The sequence below is a fragment of the Dendrobium catenatum genome, unplaced genomic scaffold (assembly GCF_001605985.2).
Source record: "Dendrobium catenatum unplaced genomic scaffold, ASM160598v2 fragScaff_scaffold_1023, whole genome shotgun sequence".
In the NCBI taxonomy this organism is placed as follows: Eukaryota; Viridiplantae; Streptophyta; class Magnoliopsida; order Asparagales; family Orchidaceae; genus Dendrobium; species Dendrobium catenatum.
The window spans coordinates 902,047-913,127 of record NW_021319485.1 but is presented as its reverse complement, the minus strand read 5'-3'; the positions used below and the strand labels follow the sequence as shown (position 1 = coordinate 913,127).

At 34.5% G+C, this 11,081-nt stretch overlaps 1 protein-coding gene across 1 annotated transcript in view; it reads right to left on the bottom strand.

Moving 5' to 3' along the window:
- LOC110096786 (putative methylesterase 11, chloroplastic) overlaps positions 1-7,548 on the bottom strand; it is a 17,644-nt gene extending 10,096 nt beyond the window's left edge. The window contains exons 1-2 of the mRNA XM_020822869.2: positions 6,905-7,548; positions 4,023-4,259 (exon numbers count right to left, since the gene is read on the bottom strand). Of these exons, the coding sequence (XP_020678528.1) occupies positions 4,023-4,259; positions 6,905-7,264 (597 nt within the window). The 5' untranslated portion in view covers positions 7,265-7,548. The remainder of the gene's footprint in view (positions 1-4,022; positions 4,260-6,904) is intronic.
- Positions 7,549-11,081: the final 3,533 nt, after the last annotated feature.

Here is an 11,081-nt window from a genome sequence, read left to right as displayed (position 1 = left end):
ATTTTAAAACTTAATGCATTCATCTCACACTTAAGAGCGGATGTGGGCGTGGAAGGATGATAAGACCCCGATCAAGATCCCATGGTTCCGTCGTCCAGGGCCATTATGTCCCTGGTCTACTTAAGTCAGAGGAGTTAGTCGGGCCCACCTGACAGAAAGATCCCTTGTCGCAGCCATGGGTTGCTTCGTCCAAAGGGTGAGTTTCGACCTGGGGTGGTTAATTTATGTAGGGGATAAATTTGAATCCACTTTAAGCTAACAAGGGGGCTGTGTGCCCTATCAACATATCCTAATTATTCATATCTCAAGGATTTTAACGCCACTAAGAAGGAGGCGTATTGGCTCTGGCCATAGACTCGTTATATGTGGTGATTATGGTGGCGGCAAAAACCTAACTCGTTCAAAAGGGCTGCTGGGTCAATGAACGTTTGTACCCTGCAGTGCCATGTGGCGGCGAAACTGCCCCAGGTTAGAGACTAGGGACATCGTATATGCTACCACGTCTTACTGGCAGAAGATTGGTTTGAGAATAGATCATACGTGAATAATTTCGACTAGGCATTTTGCTCTTTGTGAGCTGAAAGTAAACTTTAAAATTTTGTCCGCCCACAAATGTTGCGGTTGCGGAGGGTGGATGGATTCTGCTTTAAGTCTTTTTTTTAGGATTTAATTTCAATTTTTAATATTTTTGGTGACTTTGAATGATTTTTTTTGGAATTTTGGATCTGAATGGGTATTATTTAGGTTGGAGCTATGGACTCTGTGGAATATTTGGCATTAATTAAAATTAAAGTAATTAATTATAATTAAATTTAATTAATTATACTTAATTAAAATCATTATTAATTAATTATAACTAAAAATAATAATTAAATTATAATTAATTTAATCAATTATAATTAATTATTATTAATCATAATTAATTAATAATTAACATAATTAATTATAATTAAACCTAATTTAATTATACTTAATTACATTAAATAATAATTATAATAAATATATATATAAAAAAAATAACATCTCCCTCTCCCCCTTTCGGTTTCACTTTAATCAATTATAATTAATTATTATTAATCATAATTAATTAATAATTAACATAATTAATTATAATTAAACCTAATTTAATTATACTTAATTACATTAAATAATAATTATAATAAATATATATATAAAAAAAATAACATCTCCCTCTCCCCCTTTCGGTTTCACGGGGTCAAGCCGAAGAAGCGCTTGAAAGGGAGCAAACTACCTTCACAATAGTGTGCTCCCACTGTTGCTTCTTCCGATCAAAATGGCATATGGTCCAATCCGACAGGGAGGGAGATGTCGGTTTGAGCCCCTACAGGCGACGAGATATAGGTGGTGGGATTCGGCTTGTTGAGGTAGAGATCCTTCTATCTCTCTCTCTCTGTCTCTCTCTCTCTCTCTCTCTCTGCTTGCGTGGGACGTCGGCGCCGGCAAGTGCTCGACGGGGCTGGGGATTGAAGGGAGCAGAGGTGGAATTCGGGCAGAGGAAACGAGAGGCTCGATCAGCTTCAGTGAGGCGTCGGGTTGGAGATCGGGATTCAAGTGGAGATCGTGGGTCTCGGTCGTGGAGGAAGAGCGAAACAGGGAGAGGGAGAGCCAGCGCCGAGTGACTTCGTTTGCTCGGTATTTAAAGACTAGAATGGGGCGACGATCGAGAGCTGGATTTCGGCAGGGATTGCGGAGGACTTGACAAGGGCGGCGCTATTCGCAGACTGCTACAGGATTTTTGGCAGAACCTCGGCGGGATTTCAGCACAGGTATTCTGCTTTTTTTTTCTCTTTTTTTTTTAAGCTTAATCCAGAGGTCAACAAATGAGATGAGCAAAAAAGTTGGTTTTGGCTAATGGCTATGTTGTTTGTGCTTCTAGACATGCATGAAATAACACGTGAGCTTCATTCTACAACTGAAATGCTATTTGAAGGGAAAACTTGTTACGAGATGAGGGATGCTGCTCATAATCTTTCAAGGCACTAAGACCAGGCCGCTCAAGAAACTTTTAGAGATTTTAAGGAAGCAGTGGAAGACAATGCAACAAAAATTGGTGTGATGAATGGAACTATGAACCCTTTGACTAGCTATGTGATTAACTATGTAAAGTTTTTATATGGCTATTAATCAATCGGTGCTCTCGCCTCCGATGTTGCTAGTTGGTTGTGAAGCTACAATGTTTTATGGACTAGCTTCTTTAGAAATGACCTTTCATTATTAAATCTAAATGAGAATTTGACTCTTAAACGGACAAAATTGAGAAAAAATTATTCATGCACCCGACCCCACGTAGTGGGATAAAGGCTTGATGTTGTTGTTGTTGTATGCCCTTTAGGTTAAAAAACCTTCCTTCCATGGATGAAAACTATTCCTCATCTTCATATTTGAATTGGCCAAATTCTTCTTCTAGTTTCTCTTCCAAAGCATCCACTTTCTTAGCCACCATAGGTCCAAAAAAAGTGCTATGATACCATTTTATTAGGAATCTAACCTCCACACAATAAAAACAACAATAACAAAGATAAAACACAGCAGAAATCAGTAACAAAGATGTTTATTTCAGCACAATAAACCAAGATACAAGTTGATCTACTATTCTAAAGGTAGATTGGCTCTCCCCAAAACCCTAGGCGCCGCTAGGAATAACTCTAGAAAAAACTATAGCAAAACACTAATAGCATACATAATCCCAAAACCCTAGACAACTCCTAAAATTGCCCTAACACACAATTAAAACCTTCTTAACCAACATAAACACAATTAGAAAATATTGCTAAATAATTAAAACCTTTCCAAAAAAAGCATAAACAAAATTAGGAAACATTCCTAAACAATAAAACCATTTCCAAACAACATAAACACAATTAAGAAACCTTAAACAATCAAACTCTTCCCAAACAGCATAAACACAATTAGGAAATCTTCTTAAACAATTAAACTCTTCTCAAATAGTATAAGCACAATTAAGAAATCTTCCTAACAACTCCCCTTAATTCCTCCTAACATAATGAATCATCTCCCCTGAGCCCCACAAGATGGCCCCCCTGACATATCAGATTCTTTCATATCTCCAAAGATCTATACACATGTGGTTTCTTGATAGTATATCAATTCTTCCCTCCTCTCCCATGAATGAAGGTTATTATTTGGTCAAACCGCATATATCTTAGTGTCTTCTAACTATGCTTGGGCCATTTGTTATTATTTATGTATTCATCGTATTCATTCTAGGTAGATGTTTTTGTATAACCAGATATATTTTTATTAATAAGAGCTGCCCCATCGAAAGCCCCAACTTATTGGTAAAAAAAAGTAGAATAATGCTTAAGGTGTTAATTTGGGGTAAGAGGTCAACTTTATCAACCCAAAAATGACAGGACCCAACTGAAGAGAATCCATGCTGGATTTATTTACTAAATAGGTTGAAAACTTACACAAACTTAACATGATAAACTCCAAGCATGCCCAATTCAACACGAGAAGCAATCAAGTTGTAACAAGTTAGTGCCTAGACGACAACGAATAGATATACTTCCCTAACTTGTACATGCCAACCAAAATAAAAAACATTGAGTTGTTTTGACAAATTCTCTTCATTACATGATTTAAGCTAGGTTTTTTTTTTCTGTCGTGAACTTGACCTAAAATAAACCTAAAAATTTTTGTGTATCTTGATTTTTGACCCGAACAAAAAATTTTCATGTTGAGTTAGGTTGTCACATAAGGTTGAATCTAGACACTCATAATACTAACAAGAAATTATATATTTGGGAGTGGGGAATTCATGAAAAATCTATATATTTTTTGCAGACACAGACACTTAAAATCTTAACAAACTTGGAGCAAAAAATAATGACCAAATTGTGAATAAAACAATCACTGACACAACATGAATAGCCATCTTAATAATAAAACAAAATCAAGACATTAAAACCAGTCACATAAAATTGCAAGTACTAAATGTGCAAGATAATCAAGCTTAATGAAGAAGAAAGAAATCAAACCTTGTCTGTATCACCAAGTTTTTCAAGCAAATTCGTTAGTGGTTTTACATATTGGGAAAGACTTGTAATGTTGTTTGTGTCAAAAGAATTAATTCCAGAACCAGTAAGGTCTATTGCATTGACTTTGAATCCTGCATCTTGTAGTAGTGCTATAGTTTTGTACCAACACCAAGCCCCAAAACCACCTCCATGAACCAGCACAAAATGGTTGGTTTCTAAATCGTCTATTTTTGTTTCCTGTACGGGAATAATTTGGACAGAATCATGTAAGAACCAGAAGATTTAAAGTTGATGCAACTAAAGGAAGAGAAATTACTAAAGAGCAACTTAAGGAGAGAAAAGATTATACAAAACTGAGAAAATCATATTTAAACCTAGAAAAACAGAAAATATTTCTAAAAAATTTTGAAATTCATCAAATGTGCAGAAGCCAATCTCCTCAGCGTTCATAAATCTCCTCAGTGTGAAGAATATAATTACAAACAAAGGTACTCTTAATTTGGATATATCATCTACTTCATAAGAGGATTAATATAAACAAGTGAAACATTAAGCCATAAGTAGCCTTGTTATAAATAAGTTGTGTTGGTTTTATGATTCACCCTTTTTTTTCTTTTTAGTGATGGATGAATAATTAACTGTTTGAGTCTTTCTGCAAAACTAATAGCTATTTTACCTTTTTGCTATCCCTTTAGATTCCTAAATGTTAAGATGTGTGAGAGCATTGGGTTTAGTCCCACACAAATACATGAAAAACATGTTGATATACAAATACAAAGAGATTAGCCCTCTCCCATATTATTAAACTTTTGGGTTGAAAATAAGCTTAAACACTGGTATATTGAGCCCAACTTTAGTTCTCATTTAGTTCATAATAACAAGTGGTATCAAAATCAAAATGTTTGGTTGGTATTGAGTGATTCATGCATTTTGTGGATCCCATAGGTCTTTAGCGTCTTTTAACATGGTTGAGAAAAGTTTAAAAGTGGGTGACTTACATGGCATTAGGTTAATGCAAGGTTGGACGGGCGAAAAATATATTAGTATAAAAATTCTAAGTAATTGGCTCTCCCTATAGACTTGAGTTCTTGCATAGTAAACCAATTGACCACATGTAATATAATGACCAATTTAGTCATTCTTTGGTCCATACTCCCTAATAGTAAATATTTAACAGTAATCATTTATAACAAGTATCAATCATATTAATACATCTCATATCCCCTTTAAATATCCTAAGCTTATTTCCCATTATATTTTCTTCAATAGTTATCATTCACACCTATCAAGCATCCATCTTAACAACATCCATGATATATCTTATCATATGTAGTCCCTATGACAATCCACTTCAATCACCCATTTTGATTCTAAAAGCTATATCCCCATCTATATCTATATTATTTTGTATATTTAAATCCAAAATAATTAAACCCACAAGCTTACATATTTTTTGATTTTCCATCAAAAGTGATTGATAAGTGAAAAACACAAAACTGTATATAATGGGTCGTTACTTTTCCAATCTCTAATATCATGGGCAAAATAATATTATCAGAACCTCACAACTCTCCTATATGGGAATGCCTAAAGTAAAGAGAAACCATAGAGAAAAGACTATAATTCCTGAATATTTGTATGTGTAGATGATTCTTGATACTCATACAGCATCGGTAATGGAAGTCATTTTCATTTGAGAGTATTTAAACCCTTCAAATATCTTTGGAAGGCTAAGAGAATTCCACATTAGCTGCCACTTATTGGCAGGAAAAAAACACACACACACATACAATGTTGTCAAAATCATCCTCTTTTAAAGTAAAAATTATTACCTTGAAAGAGTCATGTTATTATTTGTGCAAACTTAAATAGAGAAATTCAAAGCAATTATCATTTGGGTATGGGAGATATATATATATATATATATATTGGAATGGGTATTCACCCGTAGCCACCCCCAAAAGGGCGCTTGACGGCATGACTAATCATCAGCTGACCTAGAAGAGGTACCCACCCCAAAACCTCCTAGCCCACACTTAATTGAGCCCCACTTAAGAGGCGCTGCCACTCGAGGGGAATCGAGCACGGGTTGGAGGGTTCCCAACCATACTCGCCCACCAACAAAGCTAAGCAACGGTGGGGGTATGAGCTATATCTAATATTCCATAAGCAAAAAGGGCTCTGCAAGCACAAAAATGGCAGATTCTTTAGGAATAGGTAAGGCATAGCAAATATGACAAATCTGGTAAGAACCATTCCAACTAGTATTCGGAAAGGGCAATGCAACAAAAGCCCAATCAAACCATATCAGATAGGTACTTGAGGGAAGTAAAAAAAAACCAATAGATAGTACTATCAAAGTTGAGTAAGTCAAACAAAAAAATGACAAATCAAATTCATAAAAGATAATCAAATCCATAAAAAAAAAAACTCATCATTCCAAAACTATTTATGTAACAAGTTAAGATCTAGCGCAGCTTGGACTGTCCTAGTATGATGCAACCCCCCTTTTTTAAAATTTTAATCATCAAGGAAATTGAAAGAATTGAGGAAAAAAAAAAAGAACAGGATGCCCTTTTCCTTCTTATACAGGCTGTTCATCAACTTAATAAACTCAAGTCCCCAACTTCTGGTTTTGGATTTTCTTTAATCGAGGTGGTAATTACAAAACCACAATCCCGGATGTTCATTAATTCCACTTTAGATGACTGATACCGAATCCAATAAAATCAAAGTGGCAATGCAAATACCGAAAGATCAAACAATAAAAAGAAACGAAATCCATGAAAACAAAAAAACGCATCTTAACCAAATCATTCACCCAACTATCCATCAAAAATCAAACTCACAACCAAAAAGCAAGCCTTTTTACAATAACTCACCTGATTCACAAGCTGCTGCGGCGCAACAACAGGGTCAGTGAGCGACCTCGCCCTGGAGCTCGAGCTCCTTGGCAACCCCTGTTGCTTCTTCACTCCCATACCTGGGTATCTCAGCGATGTGGACCTATCGAAAGAAATAGACGTTCCTCCGTTCGGCTGCTGCTGCAAAAGCAGCAGAGCAGCAGCCTCCTGAATCAGAGACTCCTCCGCGGCCCTCACCGATCTCCCTTTCTCCCATCTCTTGCTCGATCCGAGCACCGCCGTAACGGTGGCATCTTGCTGAGCGCCGCGCTTTTTTCGCCTTGCCGCCAGCCCCTTCGGTGAGTCCGTCTCATGGAAGCATGACATTATACCTCCCATTGAGAAGAAACGAGAAGAAACGAGAAAGAAATCTAGTTTTCTAGGGATTGGGAAAGATGCTCCTTTATTGGATCAGAAAGGAATATAGAAATGCGTAAAAGAATGTTTTTTAATGATTTCTATGGGTCAAAGCTTACGTCTGGTTTCTTTGCGGGTTTGCGTTTGTTTGACGGGGAGAGGGGAAGGAGAGGGAGATGACGGAGCTGGGTTGGGGCTTGCTGCCAGAGATTTCCAAGAAGGTGGGCAAGAGTGTTTAGATGAGTCCCAGTGTTTTTAGTTATTGCAACTTCTTAGAGTATCGGGTGTGAACTGTGCGAGATAGTTTCAAGGGAAGATATTCTTTTAAAAAATAATAAATATTTTTTTATTTGATATTAATTTTAACCCCCTCCAAGCCTCAATTTGGATAGGAGAATCCCCTAATGACATCTCTTTAACCCGCAAAATTATTATGTGCGGTCATCGGGCGCCGTTCAAAGTCGATCATGATGCATCACGTCACCAATTTTCTATGTACCATTACTGCACTGTTGTGTATCAGGTGATGTGGCATGTTTTAATTGGACTCTAGACGGTCTGATGATCACACATAATAATTTCTTTTCTAATCCAAACATTCCTAGATTTAAAGTTAGAGGAAGATGATGATCACCAGTGAGTCTCTAATTCATCAAATCACATATGTACTCATCCTTCTCCTCCCTTTACATCCTAGGATGATGTAGTGGTAGGCATTGCGGGCCTATATGGTGAAGATCAAAGGGCGATGAAGAGGTTCATTCGGGTGTAGGCTAATTTTGGTGGTTAATTATGTGGAGCTTAGGAGATGATTTTGAAAGTATAAATGATGGAATGATGCTATTTATGAATAGTTCAAGATGTTGATGAGATGTTGCAAAGATTTTTTGGGTAGTAGTTTTTTATAATGCTCATTAATGTTAGAGAAAATGATGAACAAAACTTAAAAATTTAGTGAGAATTTCTAAAACACTTGAGGGGTTTTAGGGATGCCAATAAAATAAAATAAAAAAACACAAAAAAAAAATATAATAATAAGCTTAAAATTTTTCTCACAAAAAAATGATTGATCTTGACCACCAAACTAAAAAATCAAGGAAATAACACTAAGCTGTTACAAGGAAGAATAATGCTTCTCCAAAATTCCTACTTCAATTGAACAAAGGATTTTTACATTTCAGTATTCTTGATATTTATAAGAATTATAAGAGAAGTTAAAATATCACAAGGAATTAAAGGGGTGGTCAAACATGTTAGAACTAGCTTAATGCTTCATTATTTATTTCTTCATAGAAAGTCAAAGAGTGTTTGACCTATTGATTGCCACTCTTGGAAGAAGAAATGTCATGTTCCAAGCTTTGTGAATAGTTATTTTGATTTTGGCTTCATTTAGGATAGCTTTCTTATTAATTTGCATTTCAAATTGCAACCCCAATTTTTATTTGGTCACTGCCTTTGTATTGCTTTGAAAAAAATTGTAATTGCTGCTTTCTACAATAACTTTAAAATGTTACTTTCTCTATAGCAACTTTACAAAGCAGTAAAAAAGCTGTCCTAAATGAAGTCTTAGACTTTAATGAACTGACAAATTGGGTGGTAAGGTGATGTGGAATAATTTGACTTCAACTTAGACTAAAAAGTTAGCATACATGTTGGCCTTTTTATTGATTTTATACCACCATTGACTTCAACTAAATGCAAATGAAAGGCTAGGATAAAAGAAAATGAAACTATAATAATACTTTTAAAGATTTGTCACATCCCTTGTGATCTAGTACTAGTAATGGGTCTATGTAACAACTTTCTAGTGAAAATGATGTTATATATGTTAATGTTATTGTAGGTGAGTTAGGTTCATGGTGTTGGTGTGAAAGGAATAGAGAGGTGGAAAATAACCTTGGAGATTATTAGGATGTTAATTTCGTATTTGATGCCAATAAATTGATAAAAAATTAAAATAGATTTTTATGTGCTTTGACAAATAATCTTATACTAATTGATTTTTGTAGGACCAAAAAATTTATGTCCAAATTTAACTCTAAATGTACAAAGGATGGATTCATTATAAAAATTATATGATATATAATGAATGTTAAATTTATGGAGCATCCATACCTCGAAATATGATATGAATATAAGGATATTATATTCATGTATGAGCTATATTAATCATATGAAATGGAATATTGAGAAAAAAATAAGAATAATGTGTATTATGACATTCATACAATGTTAAAGTATACTAGCTCTTTAAATGCATATATTTAAAGTTATCATTTAAACCCAAAAAATTAGGTCTAGCTTATATGCTAATGCTTTATGTTATATAATGTTATATCTGATCTTAAGCATGTTGGCTAGTCATAATTATATTGTATATTTTTTTTGCATGAGATGTATATTGCTACACTTATGATTATGATCTTCACAATTCAAAGTGAACATAAATGCTTATCTTCAATCTTTTAGAAATGGATCGAAAATTTTATTCTTACCTCAAGCTTTGCTTCTCATGCATCAGATGAGTAAATTTTCTTCTCTTTTCTTATGATGCATGAAAAAAGATTATTGAAGAAGAGAGGGCTTGAAATTGAGTGTTATTATCATTTTAAATTTATACATTTATAGTGTTTAAAAGAAAGAAAAAAGTGTAATGTTTGGTTCACCCCTTCTCTCTCTCTCCCTACCCTACCCCCTACCCCTACCATTCTCTAATTTGGGCCATATATCATGAACCTAGTTTCCATCTCACAAAGATTATTATTTGTCAATAAATGATCACTTCTCAACTCTTATCATCACCCTTAACTTCTGATCAACCCTCTAGCTAACTCATTGTTGCTAATTTTTTCTTAATTACTTGAGTGAGTTAGTCTGATTGGCTCTATCAAGCCACCAACATATCGTCACTCCCCAGCAAACTAGTCAAAACATGTCCATTCTAGTACTAATCTAGTCGGCTGACCTCTTAATTTTATGAACAAATTGATTTTACCACCCGAATCAATTCCCCAACATATCATTATCCGCCTATGAACCAATCAAAATATGTTAACCCACAATAATCCAATAGTAGATAGGTTACCATCCCTCTTCAAAAAAGCATAACAAAACTTATATAATAATGAGAACAAACAATGATTGAGATGGAACTCATGTAAAAAAGAAGATGCGGCATCCTCTTCAAGGGCCTCCGCTCCTTACTCCCTACTCCATCCTCCAAGTTTACTCTATGGGATGATGTGAACCTAGCTTCCTATATTATATATTAGTTATCAAAATTCTTAGACTCTCTCTCACATTATGATATGTATGTTGTCTATAATGTTGAAGCACATAAAACGCCATCTTGGTAAGTCTTCTTCTTCATCTTATTTTTTTTTTCTTTTTTCCCCTCTTTTTCTATAGTTCATCGACCATTCTTAGTAATTTTTTTTAATTATTATAATATTTTATCAAATCCATCTATAACTTCACATTTAGACTTCGTTTGAAACAACTTTTTTATTGCTTCTTAAAACAACTTTCTAATAAAAAATATTATTTTTTTACTACAAAGCTGCTTTAAGAAACAGTAAGAAAGTCATCACAAATAAAGCCTTAATTTAAATGAACTTTTGATGATCTATCACTAATTACGAAAAAGACAACTATATATATAAAACTTTATCTTGTAATTAATCACTATAATATTAATAAGCTTAGAGCTTAATCAAAGTGCTAATAATTCATTAATATTATTTTAAAATAGACCATTATCTGTTGTCTCTTCTCATCTCCCTATATGTAATCATCCTTA